The sequence below is a fragment of the Ammospiza caudacuta genome, chromosome 1 (genome assembly GCF_027887145.1).
Source record: "Ammospiza caudacuta isolate bAmmCau1 chromosome 1, bAmmCau1.pri, whole genome shotgun sequence".
In the NCBI taxonomy this organism is placed as follows: domain Eukaryota; kingdom Metazoa; phylum Chordata; class Aves; order Passeriformes; family Passerellidae; genus Ammospiza; species Ammospiza caudacuta.
Window position 1 is genome coordinate 28,385,906 of NC_080593.1, and position 15,969 is coordinate 28,401,874.

Consider the following 15,969-nt stretch of genomic DNA (forward strand, 5'->3'; position numbering starts at 1 on the left):
TCATTAGGAAATCACAGTCAGACCAAATTTACAGTATTTTCAAATTCGAAATGGATAATCATACACTTTGACATTTACAGAATATCAATCTATACAGACAAATTCTGTAACTACCTTCTAGTAGCCCTCTTTAGGTTATGTATTTGAACTTTTGTAAATAATTAAATACATAAATATAGAAATCAGGGTTTGATTCCCATCTATCCTTTGCAATATTTTTTTCACAAAGCAGTGTGCACCTGAGTCCCAGCAATACTGTGGAAATTTATAAAAGCATGTGAAAGAGGCTTTGTAGTAATAATCAAAGGTATTATCTGATACAAAATAGCCTTCTTTTAATTAAATGCTGACTAATAACTTCTGGTCAGTACTTCTGACTGTCTCAATAAAGAATCACCTTTCCATTTTTCTAGTTTAAATAAATACACACTGATTCACTAACATTTGAACTTTTTGAAAAGGGCTGGAACTTTTTCCCCATGGAACTTGAGACCACTATATCTCAATATAAGAAAGAAAACTTAAGGATCAGTGGGATGGTCTTGGTGAAAGTTACTGGGTCCCATAGAGAACAGCATGATTTATTCCTTTGGTAGCCCAAATGAGCATGTAATGTGGACAGGATCATTAATAATTGAAGGAAATCATGGCAGCAGTATCTAGATAGTCAAAATAAAATTATGAGCCTGAGAATATATTTTTCTAAATCTTATCTAATCTAATGATCATCATATGAAGGGTCATGTCACAGGAACATAAAGGAGACCTGTCTTTTGGAAGATAAGTGATTTTTGAAGGAATGCTTCAATTCCCTCTCTTGAACTTCTTGAAATACAATAAATAATGCTATAATACTGTGACTTGAGATGAACATAAGATCAGAATTTATTGGTTAAACATTTATGCTGTTCATTGAATATTTCAAGGGAAGAACATTAGAAAAATTCAGGGAGCTGTAACATACTTTATAGTAACACTTCACTTCTCACTATCCCTGTGACAAAAATGTTTGCCTAGATTCTCTGACTCAAGCCAACACTCAGATCACTTTCCCTACATGCCCCACTTAGTCCCACTGCTGGAGGATGGATTTGGAGAGTCAGAGCTGCTCAGCTGCTGGGCACGTGGTGTCCTTGCCTGCTCAGGTGAGAGGTGGCTGCCACTGAAGAGCCCCTCATGGCCTGCCCCTGACAGGCCACTTCTTTAGCGACAGCTCTCACTAAGCAGGTAGGAGCCAAGTGGTGCACACAGTGTAGCTGTGATCCTGCCCTCTCCATGCCTCAAACACCTGCCTCAAAGCTACACACTAAGGCCCTTTATTTGCTCTGGACTTGAAGGATTAAAACTAGATTCCTGTCTTGAAGGTAAAGGACTTCATTTCTCTATGCCAGGTGTTTCATACCTCTCATCTGGCAGCCTCATAACTCAAACCCTGCCAATAAGGAGGAAAGTTAGGTTGCAGTCTTTCTTCACATGTTCTCTCCAGCTGAAGCTGAGTTACCACACAGGATGGAAGGATGATGAGAGAATGGAGAGAATTAGCAAGTGGTAACATAATTCTACAGCTTGTTTTGATAACATTGCTTTTAAAGGTGTACAAACAAATTCCTCTTCAGCTCTTACATTATCAGTAATCATTATTTTTTACATGAATATTGTAATAAAAAATTAGCTCAGATTTTTGAACTGACTTACTGTATTTAGGGTAAATCTGAAATAACTATTGATTTGTAATTCAGCAACAGAACAGATGAGAAGAGAGGTTGACTTCTGTGACTGTTTGGACAAGAGTGTGCTTTTGACACATACTCCACGTTCAGCAAACTTTGTTATGTGAAACTAGAGGCAAAACCAAACATCTGTAATCCCCTTGTTTAGGTAGGGTTATAGAGGTCAGGAGGTGAAGAAGAAATAAGTTTTGTTGAAGGAAACACATGAGACATTTCAAAATATTCTCTCCGCTTTCATTCATTTGCATTCCTTCCATTGTTAGGTCCTGGAACTGTAAGTCAGGCTTTGTAGAAGGACTTAAACCTTTGTATTCGCGTAAACTGAAAGTTATTTCTGCTGGGAAAGATGCTGGGGCTTTACTTCTGGGAACCCTTTTAGGTTCCTTGTGTTTGTCACCTGGAAACACCACCTTGGGTTTTTTTGAACCTTTCCCCTTACTGGGGCAAAAACCAGAACCCAGGACATTGCATTCTGGTATTCTGGCATCTGCACACACGCTCTGCATATAGGCAGTATGTAACAACAGTACTTGGAGAGGAAAAGATCCCTTATTCAATATAACAAAATACTTAGGAAATAAGTAAGCAAAATTAAATGGCAAAGTTTTTCATAAATCCTTGAATTCTCTGAGTCAAAGCTACATCCGCCTTCCCACGAAGAAATGGTGTGACACAAAATTATTTCTCTTTGCTACTACAAAGTTAAAGCAGTCCTAGGCCTTTGCCATCCTTCTCAAAAAGCCAAAGTTTATCAGAAAGATACAATCTTTAGTAAATTAGAAGAAAGTTCTTTGAAATCTTAAGGTAGTCTAAAATTCCATTATAGTGCAATTTCCTAATGAGTGTAGTAATTACTGATTGACCAAGGACTTCTGAGTCACAAAAACAATTTTATTTTTAGTCCTCTCCACTTCAATTACTATGTCAAAGGACATGTAAAAGCACATAAAAAGTAATTATAAATATTCTTTCTGAATGTGCAACTTTTAAGATACTCCAAAATTTCACTAAAATTTCACTAAAATTTCACTAAAATTTTGATTAACCATGCTAGAAAGTTCTTGATTATTTAAAAAATTATGAAAATCTGTCATGTTAACAATCTTAGTCCTTACTTTTGCTACCAAAAAAGGATGGATCACAACAGGAGACAGTGCAACTTTCATTAGAAGTGAGATTGCAAAAGCAAGATTTGCAAACAGTCAAAAATTAACACTGAAGAGTACAAACAAGTATCCTGGCACTCAGGATACAAAATTCAATCCAAGTTTTTCTTTGCCAGCACTGAGTAAGTGATCACGTAATCCTAGTAAGACTAACTCAGGCATGAGAAAACTCTGCTGTCACTACTAACATCCTTTCTGTCTGAATTGTGCCACAGACACTGAGACAAAGCAATTAAGCTGTTCTTGTGTCTTTAACCTTTGTCCATTGGTGTGTGATACTGGGAATGGTCAATGCTAAACAAACAGCGTGCATCTCATGCCAGCAAGAGGCATTTGCTCAGAGCAGTATTTAGTCTGTAGATTTAAAATTTAAAGCTGTAATAAGGAGATATAAATTTAACCAACCTATTCTGTACAATCTGTGCATGAACAACTTTATCTTGGCAAGACAAGTAGAACAGCAGAACAAGGAGACCTGAACTTTTGTAACACTGGGCTGGTTTGAGCTCCTGTGTTGGCAAAACAGCACAACTGCAAAGCGAGTTCACCTGGACAACTTCAGAAGAAACAGTAACCCCATACAATTATAGATTATGTGGTAAATTCTACCTTTGCTGACTGAAGCAAACTAATGCACAACAATGCAAAAAGGCATGCAATTAAAAAAACTGCTTAGTTTTTGAGTAAAAGTGAACAGAAGAACAATTGGCATAAATGTGAGTCCAAATTTGAGAATTCACTTTTGAATATTTCAGAACATTTCTGATACCATATTGAAACTAGAACTGCTGGAATTTTTTTGGCCACTCTTCCTTATCATGTGTTCACTTCTTCACATGATGAACACCTTGAGAAAGATATTTCATTTGGGAATTACAGTGTTATCAAGCAGGCTTGCTGCAGCCCTGGCAGAATGAGGGATAAAATGCTTGGCTGTGAACTTGTGAAGGTGAGCTGCACCATGTTCAGCTGGACCTTAGACAAAACAGAGCACACAGAGTTTACGCTTTTAAACAGTGGGGATAAAGCTGGGGATGCCTGTGCACCTCTGTCTGGCAAGATGATGACAGGGTGCCCACCAAAATGGGAGATGACAGTGGGTACACACAATGCAAGGTCCTCTGTTGCCTCAAGACAGTATAAAGAGAAGATGGGAAGATAGTTACACAAATTTCTTAGTTGTGGTGTTCTTTTTTTTTAACTCCTTTTTTTTTCCCCAACAAAGATGCTCTCCAGCTGCTTTGTTGCATTTAGCAGTGCCTCTCCCACTTGCTGAGGGAGCCCTGATCTGCTTGTGGGTGGATACTTGCACTCTTCTTGTATTAACTTGATAAAGCAACCCAGTGGGGGAATTAGGAGCTTCAAAACTCATCCAGGTGGATAAGATGATGAAGCTAAACAGACCGCTTTCTGAAATGTATCTTTTGATGAACTGACAGCTTGCATTGTATCTGCTTATATTGTACTCAGGCTGATCTGCCTGTCAATAGTAGATGGAAAACAGGGATTTGCTATAGGATTTGCTATAATTTTCATATTGCAATGAAAACTGCAGTTGCCATGTTGATGTACCAAAGGTTTATAAGGGAGACAGACAAGCAGGAAGTGGATTTAAAACCTTTTGGGCGGTGCACAGTTTTGGAAAAACACCAGTGGAATTCTTTTAATTTTCTGAGAAAGGGAAATTGAAATAAATTCTGAGCTTCATCTGGAATCCCAGATGAAAGATTCCCCCCTGGCCCCTGAAAGATTCCTATCAGTATTGAACAAAAGAAATGAGATTAGTGGGTGAATGAGAGCTGTGCTCTGCCATTCCAGCCGGGGATGGAAAAGCGCTCTGCCGCAAGTGCAAGCTATAGAAACTCTTTGTGCTCTGGCATGAGCAGCTCATACAAGGCAGATTGATAATTATAGAAACAAATAGCACAATGCTACAACATCCGTAGACACTGTATTAGCCCATTTGTACTTTTCTTTCCTGTCTTTTTTGGGTTTTCTCCTATTATTAGAAACGTTTGCAGTGAGGGTAGCTGCATTCCTGCTACGGCGTTGAGCACAGACGCGAAAGTGATTTCGGGTGTGTTTGTTTTACAGGCGTGTTAAAAACGAGTAACTACAGGACAGCTGGAAGGGGGGGACAGGCACATCCCCCCGCACTCGCCCAGGCCCTGGGTGCCTCTGGAAGGGCTGGGTCAGGCGCATCTCTCCGCACCCGCCCAGGCCCTGGGTGACGCTGGAAGGGCTGGGACAGGCGCATCTCTCCGCACCCAGGGCCGGCTCCGGGTGCCGCTGGAAGGGCTGGGACAGGCGCATCCCACCGCACCCGCCCAGGCCCTGGATGACGCTGGAAGGGCTGGGACAGGCGCATCCCCCCGCACCCTGGAAGGGCTGGGACAGGCGCATCCCCGCACCCGCCCCGCCCCGGCCCCGCCCGCCGCCCGGCACTATAAACGGGCGGCACGGAACCTCCGCGGTTTTTCTGCTTCCAGCCATGGCTCCGGACCGGTTCCCTCCAGCGTTCGCCGATGCCGGGCAGCAGAGCGGGCTTCAGGTGTGGCGCGTCGAGCGGCTGGAGCTGGTGCCGGTGCCCCCGAGCCGCCACGGCGACTTCTTCGTTGGGGACGCGTACCTGGTGCTGCGCACGGAGCGCCGCGGGGACAACGTGGCCTACCGCCTGCACTTCTGGCTCGGTAGGAGCGGGACAGCCCGCGGGGCCCGGCCGGCCGCTGAGGGGCTCCAGGGCAGCCGGGACAGGGCTTTCCCCGCCCTGCTCAGTGAGGCTGCGGTGCGAGGCTTCCCCGAGGGGCACTCGAGGTGGAGGCAGAAGTGGGGCTGCCACCAAGGATGGCGGTGGTGCCGAGCGTCAGCGCCTCCGAGGCTGAGGGACTGAGGGGTGGAATAGTGGGGTGTGGCAAAAAGGTGAAAGCGTGCTCACTTTGAGATGGTAGTTTGGGAAAGTACTGAAGTGTGAAAGGCAAATCTTGGCTGCACCCGACAGAGGTTCTGGAGTGAAATCCTGCCTTCACTCTCATGAGTAGTTTTCCTGCCTTTATTTATTTCCATTTGGATAAAAAGTCCTCTTGTCCTCAACACCCTGTGGTGTTGTTGCCCTGGTTAGCGTCTGGGTGTGCCTTTCCCAGATCGATTAACTTTGCTTTCCGATGGTACAGAGATCAAGTGCAAAGACACCAGGTTTCCTTTAAAACCTCGTTAATATCAGTCTGACAGCCTATTGGGATTGGAACCGGTCTTTTGCCCTCCAGCTTGACTAGCCCACTTTACATCAAAGTTCTGTTTTACGTGACTTCCCCATCTCCTGGAGGTTTCATGTGACTTCTCCATGTGGTGACAGAGTCATCCTGCCACAGTGATTGCTGTTTAGCTGCCTGAAACTTACTACGTTTTTCTTGTTTCACCAACAAGTTTGTGTTTGTAGGCAATAATTTCAATGAATGCACATAAAGATAGGTGTATTAACATTAATGTGCTTGAGTTGCTGCAGTTCTCATTTTGTATGCATTGAAAAATAATTGCAGATAAAGCTTGGATTGTTTCTGCATAAATGTTTGATCATTGAATTTTGCATGTCTTTGGAGTTTTCCAGCTGGCAAGCATGTTAGTGTCTGTGTCTGGTAAGAGTATAATCATAGATAGCAGTATGAATAAATCTCTGGCAGAGACTTTTCTGTCAGCAGTGCTGCTAATTAGTAGCAGGGTTTGGTTTTGTGGGTCTTTGTAAATGAAGCTGGAATTACTCATGTTTTAGTGAAGGTCTAGTAGACACATCACAGGGAGTGATGTAAGGGCTGTTTGCAGGTCTTGGGAAGGGAAGGTGACTGACATGTAAAACCTCATTGCTGGTGGCTGAAGAGCTTTAGTTGTACACATTGATGCACATGTTGTGCTGATGTGGTGCTACCTAGATAGTCTAAATGGCTTCAGGTGATCTGGGCACCCACTGTTGTTGTGCAGCTGGCAAGGTGGCAGCAGGGAGGCTCAGAGCTGGCAAATCCCTTCCTGCTCACCAGATGCTTCAGCAGTGGGGTGGAATAATCTCAAACACTGCTGCACATTAATGACAACAGGAGACCAGGACTTCAGATAAGGTGTATTGGGAGGACCAGTCACACTCAGGGCAAAAACTGTAGAATCAGGTTGGTATTTTTAACTCATTCACGCTGCTGATATGTACACCAAATTTTTCCCTTGTAAGCAAAGACTGTATCATCTGTGGGGAGGAAGATCACAATAGGGGCTTTCTGAAGACTTCCCAAAAGTGTCTCTGGACAGCTGCAGCAGTCACTATCACTCTTTAGGATGTAAAGACAGAATTCTTGTGATGAGGGAAACACTGCAGACTTTGGTCTTAGGTACTGACAAGGGCCTTGTCATTTGGTGATGCAGTCCTACTCCTGCTTGTCACCTGTGGTATGTTACTGTGGCAGCCAGTGGCTGTGAGTGTGCACAGTTTCTGACCTGCAAAAAAGACCCCCAAGATCAAATTTTCCTATTACACAGTGATAAAGCTCCTCCTCCTTCCTTGCTTAGGCACACCCAAGGGGTTAAAAGAAGGTCTGGACCATGGGACTGTGACCTCAGTGTGCTGACAGTCTTCAGCTGTGACTGGCATCAGTGGGGTAAAGTGACCCCACAGTTATTCTGCCATGCTGAAGCTTCCTATGGTGAAGCCACTGTTTGACCAAGTATCTCGCAGGCAGGCACTGAGATGCTGTTGAGGTTGGATAATTTCGGAGCCAGCTAACCTGGGTGTATCAACATTGTTGGCATGGCCAAGCAATCGATGTGGATCTGTTTTGCTGCAGGTTTATCCACTCTTAACATTGCTCAGACATCCTGACTCAGTTGTCTCTACTGGCACTTGAGGGATGCCTTAGTAGCTGTACTAATCCTGAGGGAGCTGTCTGGACTTGAAACCATCCTTAATGGAAACAGTAAGCACTGTGCCAGTATGAAAATACTTGTGCAAGTGAGATTGGCCATACCCCACTTTGTATCTTTAATAAAATCATGCATGGTGTTTTTTAACTATTTTGTAATCCTTGTTCCCAGAGATGAAGTCATAAACTCTGTCCATGTGACCTAGGATCTCTTTGGTAAAAAATTGTTCTCTTTTCTTTTTATGCTTTGGCTTATTTATAGCTGTTTGTGCCTTAAATCTGGTTTTCCTACAAGCCTGAGTAACTTATGCTTGGATTGATGCTCACTTGATTTTTTATTTTAATTGGATTTTGCTGAGTATTTTATTGCATAACAGCTGTGAGACCAAGTCTGATAGTAGTTCTTATCTCTGACTCTGTTCAAAAACATTTTTCTTTAACCCTGAACCCTGTTATGTAATTGCAGGTAATAATTTAGAAAGATTTAGTCTTAATGGATGTGATTACCCCTATTTAGAAAAAGAACAAAAAACACCCCTAAAACCTCCAAAACTTTACCACCAACTTTAAGGTGGCACCCTGTTCTGAGAAAGCATTAGGGAGCATAGCAAGTTCTATCATGGAGGGACTGGGAAACAAATGGAAGGCCTCACCTTTCCTTTTTCTTCTGTAGTTACTCAGAAGCCTGTTTTTTTAGACTTGATTATATTTGTGCTTTTCTTGAAACAATTAAAACTGCTGAAAATGTTAATCCAAAATGTATGGGCACACATAAAAATCATTGGTTTGATATACAGCCTGTTTTCAGCAAGTACAGGCATCAGCACACCAGGTCAAGAGGCTGTTCTGCCACAGTCTTGGGAATAGGCTGCTCTCTGTAAGGTACAAAACAAAGTGTGACCTCATGAAGCAAATATCTGAGCCCCAAAGCTGCTTTTCGTTCTCCCAGCTGTACCAGGCAAATATCTTGCTTGCATTGTAGTGTCAAGAGAACTGCTTTTGAATTATTTCGGGTTTATGGTTTGTTGAGTTGTTCTTAGAATAAATATATGTTTTACCATCCAGACAGTCCTTTCACATGACCTTTCTTTCTTTGAACTTCAGCTAAAAGTCCAAAAATCATTACAGCTGATGCTTGCCATGCTAAGCTCAATTAAATTATTCTTTTTGTTTGAAGATTGTAAGAGAAGATGAACTTCACTATTTTTCACTATTTTTTTCCCTTATGAATGCAGTTCTACAAGTAGTCAAGAAATGGTCTGGAAGATCATGTTACTTGGTGGTGAGCACGGTTGTGATTCAGTGCTTTGTTTCCACATAAACATGGGTTATACAGCCTGCTGAAGGCAGTGTCCAGTTGTTGCAGAAATAATCTTTCCAACAGAATTCAAAATTATATTAAGATTTTGTTGGCATATTTCCCCTTATTTCAGGGAAAGAATGCACCCAGGATGAAAGCACAGCTGCAGCTATCTTTGCTGTTCAAATGGATGACTATCTAGGAGGAAAGCCTGTGCAGAGTAGAGAAATTCAAGGATATGAATCTACTGAGTTTGTGGGTTACTTCAAAGGAGGAATTAAATACAAGGTAAAGAGTCTGTGAAAATATATTCTGAAATTATATGTAACATTTTTCCCTACATAAAAATAAAATGTTTTTCTTTGTAAATGGAGATTTTTAAAATAGTTTATTATTTATTAAAAGTAGCTTTGTGGATTTAGATCTGAACCACCCATCTTAAACTGCAGGAGTCCAGTGTTTATACAGAAAGCAGCAGCTTGTTTGTCAGTGCCTCTTCTGATATATGAAAACCTTTCCCAATTTTTTTTTCCCCAAAATAAAGCTGTCCTAAAATTTCATACTTATGTGTCTAAGAGAGTTCACAGTAGGGACTCTGTGTCTGGGTGGTGTTAAATCTCACAGAAATAATTTGTCTTGCAGGCCAAGTATTTCTGTTCAAATGCAGAACCCAGTTTGCTCAAGAGGTTAGAAATATTAATAGAATGGAAAAGACCAGAACTTCATTTGAATCTAAAAATGATGCTTTTGCAGTGCTACTGCAGTTTTTTTCTGAAGTAGATAAAACAATCTCCCAATTTAAAAAAAAAAAAAAAAAATTAGTTTTTGGAAAGGTGTACTATCAGTGTCCTTGTGTCACTTCCAGAAGCTGAATAGCTGAAAAGTAACTTTTTTTATTTTTTTTGCATCAACATCTGTGGTTTTTTTTAAAGAATAAAGTAATATATCTCCTGAGAATATCTCCACAGTAGAAGCTCTGGGAGCCGTTGCTCATTCAGCCTTTTCCCCCCATTATGAAGGTTTATAACTTCTCTCTGTCTGCACAATCAAGCTTTTAACTCTGTATAAGTAAGGTTGGCAGTGATGCACCCTAACTTTTACATTTTAATTTATTTTTTTGTAATTTCGAATGCCACTGTCTGTTCCAGCACAAGGTGTGAGTCTCCCAGAGGAGTGGAGAATGCTGCCTCACAGAGGCAGACATCCAAGGAAGTTTACATGTTTACACTCACAGATTGTAAATCAGCAGTTTGCTCTCACTTCCCTAGTTTGCTACTTATTGCCAGGTTGACTCTTAAGCTGTAAATATTCCTTTCATAAAATTGCAAGCTGCTGTGGAATTGTCCATCCATCTACATGTAACCAGGGACTAAAACCACCTGGACCTCTGAGATTCAAGTTTGAAAAACTTCAAAAGGAGCTGCATATATTATCTGCTTTTCCTCAGTCCTTGACTTTTGTCCTAACAATGGGGTTCACTATTATCTCATCCTCTGAAGGAGGCTGGAGAGTGCTGTAAATTCTGTGCTTTCACTTTGACTATGTATCTGAAAACCCTTTGAAGGAGGGTGATATCTGCTCCCTTGGCTAAAGGTTCACACCTGAGAGTTCAGCAGCAGTGCTGTCTGTCTGGTCTGTGGTCAGCACTCTTAAACAGGACATTACTTTGGCTTGTTTCTCACTACATAAGCTATTTTTTTCCCTCTGCTAGCTCCTCAACAGTAGCAAAAAAAAAAAAAAAAAAAAAGTAACTTTGCAGAAATGAAGCTGAAATAAAGCTGACTGCTTTGTTTTGTTTCATTCAGGCAGGTGGTGTTGCCTCTGGATTTAATCATGTTGTTACTAATGATCTGAGTGCCCAGAGGCTGCTGCATATCAAGGGCAGGAGAGTTGTAAGAGCCACAGAAGTCCCCCTGGCTTGGACCAGCTTCAACAAAGGAGATTGTTTCATTATTGACCTGGGAAATGTAAGTATTTTGTGGAGCAAAACACTGAAAGGCAAGAGCTGTATCCATTCCAAGGTCTGAGTCATCCCCTAAAATGCAAAACTGACTTTGGTCACTCATGTGAACCAGCAGAAAGAATCTGCTTTAGAAAATTGGTTTTAGTGTCACACCACTTGAAAGGTTTCAAGCTGCCCTAAATGTTTCCTGAAGTGTGCACAGATTATCTGTCAAGAAACAGTTCTCTTTCCCAGAGAGGAAAGGCATTGGGGTTTTTTCAGTACTGGTGTTTGAGCAGCTTGAACAGTTCACTGTAATTCCAGCCTGACTTTGGCACTCCCTACCAGATGAATGGGATCAGTGCTAGTTCAGAGCAGAACACAGATTCAACCATTCTCTTAAGAGCATTTTTTCATAGTCTTCAAACTTTGATAGTGACAGTAGACCCTAGAGAAATGGCTGCAAAAGTGATTATAAAACTACTTGAATATTTCAAGAGATCACTTGAGAAACAATCCTGTGCTTCAAGGCTTGCTGCTGAAATCAAGTACAGACAGCACAGAAGAATATCGACACATAAAAGATAGTTCTGCTTGCTTCAAATGCTTAAAGTGTAGTGCTGTCACCTCAGAATACATGAGACTTTCTGATTCTAAGAGTAGCAGCTGGGATGTAGTCCCACACTAGTGAGTGCTAGTTACCAATTTGAAATTATACTCACATGTATAAAATGGAAAGCATGTGAAAGGAAATAGTTTATCTGCAGTTGATTTTATCTGTAGTGTTTCACAAGGAAGTGGTCAGCTGCTTCAAGATCTCAAGAGTTCCCCTGACCTGTTGAAAAATGGACTCTTCTGAATTCATGGTGTGCATTTTCTCTGAAATAAGAAAATTCATGGTTCCTTTTTTTTCTGAAAGTGTCCCCTAGTGTGACAGTTGAAGACAATCAATGTAGCTACTTGGTACCAATATATCTTTGACTTTTATTATGCTTCTCAGCCTTCAGATGGTAATCAGTATCCAAAGCAATCTCTCAATGTCAATTTGCTTAGAAGACCCAAATCATCTGTTCCCTTTGAGAGTTAACCCATGGGAGATGGAAGGTTTGGAACTAAACATTGCTAGATAATGCTGCTTTTGCAGTAAGGCTGTAATTGGGCTTCAGTTTTCTGGAGTTAGCCTTCCATGGACATGGTGTAGAACTGGGTGTACTCCACGAATTCAACTTGTTCTGACCCTATTGTGCTGCAGTTACCCAGATGACCTTGAGTAATTAGTCAGGCCACATGAAATGCACTATGGATGTGTTTCAATGTTACATGTTTAGCTTGGGGTCCATCCCTTTTGGTGAGAGGAGAGAGCTCTCACTAAGCAATTTAAATGTAATATAGAGTTAGAGTCTTAACCTGATACTGAATGTACATTGGGAGCCTTTTACTTTTTTACAGTGTAACATCACTGGTTTCTGATTCACTGTTTGACAAGACAGAGGTCAAGCAGCAATACAACACTGCAGGAAGAAAGATTAGATGTGAACAATATCTAGATCCCTTTTTTTTTTCCATTCAATGGGAAATGTTAGTCAAATCACATGTCTAATACAGTTCTTGGTCTTGTCATGTCAGTTGTGAAAGAGAGATGGGTTTTTCTGAATGTACTGACAAGTTAAGGAAAAGAGTGTTTTTGCATCAAGATATTCATAGTCACATATTATTACATAGTTATTGCATAAACCAGACTATGCTTGTGGGAGATGAAAATAGCTGACATAGTTCAGGATGATGATATACAAGTCTAGTGAAGTACCTCTAAATAAAGTAGTGTGGTAGAAAATACAATGTCACAGGATAAACTTTGCTCAAGTTTTATAAGAACTATATTTCAAGCTGAAATAATTGTACTTCAGGTCGACATTTTCCATGACTAAAGGCCCATTGTAAATGAGGGAGGCTTTATGAGTCCTTACAGGAGCTCTTAATTGAATTTAAGGTTCCTTTGAAAAAACAAAAGTATTTTCACTAAAGTAGATTCTATTACTTAACAATTGAAACAATCTTAAGTAGGGTTGCTTCTGAGTTTTGGTATTTGTTGCAGACCACTTGCAGACTCATTGTCTAAAGAGCAGTAATTGCATAAAATAATGAGCTTATGGTCAGTGCTTTTAATATGAAATTATTGTAGTGTGTCAAATGAGATAAATTTCCAAGATTTACTTTCCCCAGTCTCTTAGCTAACCAGAAGGATGGTCTCCACGGAGCTGAAAAATTGCTTGTGCTGTCCATTTCCTGTTATATTTTATCAAGCTGCTTATCATAATAAAAAATTATTTCAGTTTTCCCGTTAATTCTCAATTACTGCAGTATTTTAAACTCATTATTTGAACAGACAAGGGAAAGTTAGGAAAGATCATAATGAATAGGAATAAAATCATTATTTACCACTAGGATTTTCTTTACAGTGATAATGCTTTAAAGCAAAAAGTGTGTGGGGGCATTTCAAGTTAGGTTCACATATTTACAGTTCAGGTTCTGATGTTTATCTTATACCTAGATCATAGAATAGTTTTGGTTGGAAGGGACCTTTAAAGGTCATCTAGATCAATTCCCCCTGCAATGAGAAGGGACATCTTCAACAAGCTGAGGTTGCTCTGAGCCCTGTTCAGCTTGACCTTGAATGAAGGTTATCCTATCTTGATCCAGCCTTCTAAGTTGTTGGAGTCAAACCTTGGCTGGAAATAAGATCAAAAAATAGTGTTCTAACTGCCTGCCTCCTGACAGTCCCTCTCTCTCTCTTAAAAGTGGTTGGGATCCCCTGGGGCCACATCCCATGTGCACAACCCACAGAGAGCCTTGGCTGATCTGTTACTAAATCACATTTACAGTGCTTCAAATACCCTGCCCAGGTCTCATCTTGCCTCCTTAGAACTCTCTTGGCTGGCAGAGGAAATGGCTGCAGAAGGCAGAGAAAGCACTGTCTGTGCTATGAGGGGAATTGTCATCTGTGGGAAATGCATGAAGACCTTTCAGTCAAGCAGGCTTCTGTAACACCATGAACTGTGACTGTGCTGATCTTCCTTAGAGGGAGGGACCCAGGAGAGTGCTGGGATGCCAGACCCTGATTTAAGTTGGGGTGCTTTTTTCTACATGGGATTTCCATGGCATCTCTTTGGTGACCCTGGGACTCTCTCTGTAAGGGAGCCTTTGGGAAGGCAAGACAAGTGCAGGGCGGTTGCTGAGAGGGCCTGGAGTGGAGCACACCTTCCTTGGTCAGGGGCTGCTTAGAGCGTCTTGTCCAGGTGTAGCTCTGCTCAAGGCCTCCCAGGAGCTGCTCTTTTCTGCCACGCAATCACAGAATATGCTAGGTTGGAAGGGACCTGCAGGGATCATAAAGTCAAACTCTTATTCCCTCACAGGCCCCAAGAGTCAAACTGTGTGTCTGGGAGCATTGTCCAAAATCCTCTTGAGCTCTGTCAGGCTTGGTGCTGCCACCATGTCCCTGAGGAGCCCATTCCAGCATCCACCCACCATCTGGATGAAGAACCTTTTTCTAATATCCAACCTAAACTCCTCTGATACAGCTTCAGGCCACTCCCTCAGGTCCTGTCCCTGGACACCAAACAGAGATCCCCTCAGGAGGAAGTTGTAACTGCAATGAGGTCTTCCCTGAGTGTCCTCCAGGCTGAACTGACCAAGTGACCTCAGCTGATCCTCATACAGCTTCCCCTCAAGGCCCTTCCAATCCTGCCCAGGACTCTTGCTGATATCCCACCTGAGAGGCACCAGGGTGGGTTTGACAGTTTTGGTAGCCTTGAACTGCCTGGCCTTGCTCTGTGCTGCCCTTTACCTCCAGGTGCAGCTCTCCCTGCTTCATCCCATCCTCCAGCCACCTCCCCTTAGACACAGTCCTTTTTCTTCCTTCATCATCAGACAATTGTCAAAACAGCAAGGAGCAGGAGGACATGGAAAATGGTCACAGAAGGCAAGGGGAAAGATGAATCACTGTGCCATTTAGTTACTAACACAGATACAGTTTTCAAGGCTATTTTTTAGTATTTATCTAGATGCATATGTAAACATACTGTATATTTGTATATTTCTGATAAGATGTGCTAAAGACTTTCATATCTTCTGTCAGTTTTCCTGGTTTAAAGTGGGAAGGAAGCTTGTCAGTATTGTGAAATTAGCCCTGTGTATATTGATGTGTGCTGGTTATTTATGAAAGTGGAGTGTTGAGATGTGTCAATAATTTTGATGGTTATTGAAACATGGAGCAGAAATAATGGGAGTAACAATAAGGCAAAGCAACATTGTTTGATCAGCTGATTTTATTGAATGCTTCCCAACTCAGTATGGGAAGCCCTGCTATATGAAGGCTGTCTGAAGCTGTATCCTTACTGACAAGCAAAAATATTCTTTCTATGTGTATTTGGATAGAGCTCTGTGAAATGTAAGACTTGACTCTCTCTGAGTAATCTCTTGATGGGGAGCAGCAGCAGTGCCATGAGCTAGGTGACTGCAAAGGGCAGGCAGAGAGCTATGCACTGCTCAGCCCTCTCAAAGAAATGAAGAGGCAGTTGTTAAAATAAGGGGATGAAGGGCAGTGTGTGATAACTACCCTGAGGTTTCAGCTTGGGCCTGATTGCAGCTGGAAATAAAATAAAAAATAAATAAATAAAAGTTCTCCAGGCAGAACATCATCCTTCTCCCAAAAGAAGAGTGCAGAGGTGATAACTACAGCTTAAGCTAAATGAAGTTTGAAGGTAAATTGTACTCAGTTGTCCATTCTTCCTATTCCTGTAGGTCCTTATCAGTAAACAGCCAAGAGGTTGCTGGTTTGAAATCTAAGAGCCCACAATATTCTTAGAAACAGATTGTGCGATATAGCAATCAGTGTATGCATTTCTCAAGGGCTTTGTGAATCCAAATGAAAATT

The 15,969-nt window shown here is 41.6% G+C and overlaps 1 protein-coding gene across 1 annotated transcript in view; it reads left to right on the forward strand.

Annotated features, from left to right (window-relative positions):
* Positions 1-5,359: 5,359 nt before the first annotated feature.
* The window catches only part of SCIN (scinderin), a 48,061-nt gene continuing 37,451 nt past the window's right edge, over positions 5,360-15,969 (forward strand). The window contains exons 1-3 of the mRNA XM_058802293.1: positions 5,360-5,586; positions 9,228-9,382; positions 10,900-11,061. Coding sequence (XP_058658276.1) covers positions 5,388-5,586; positions 9,228-9,382; positions 10,900-11,061 — 516 coding nt within the window. The 5' untranslated portion in view covers positions 5,360-5,387. The remainder of the gene's footprint in view (positions 5,587-9,227; positions 9,383-10,899; positions 11,062-15,969) is intronic.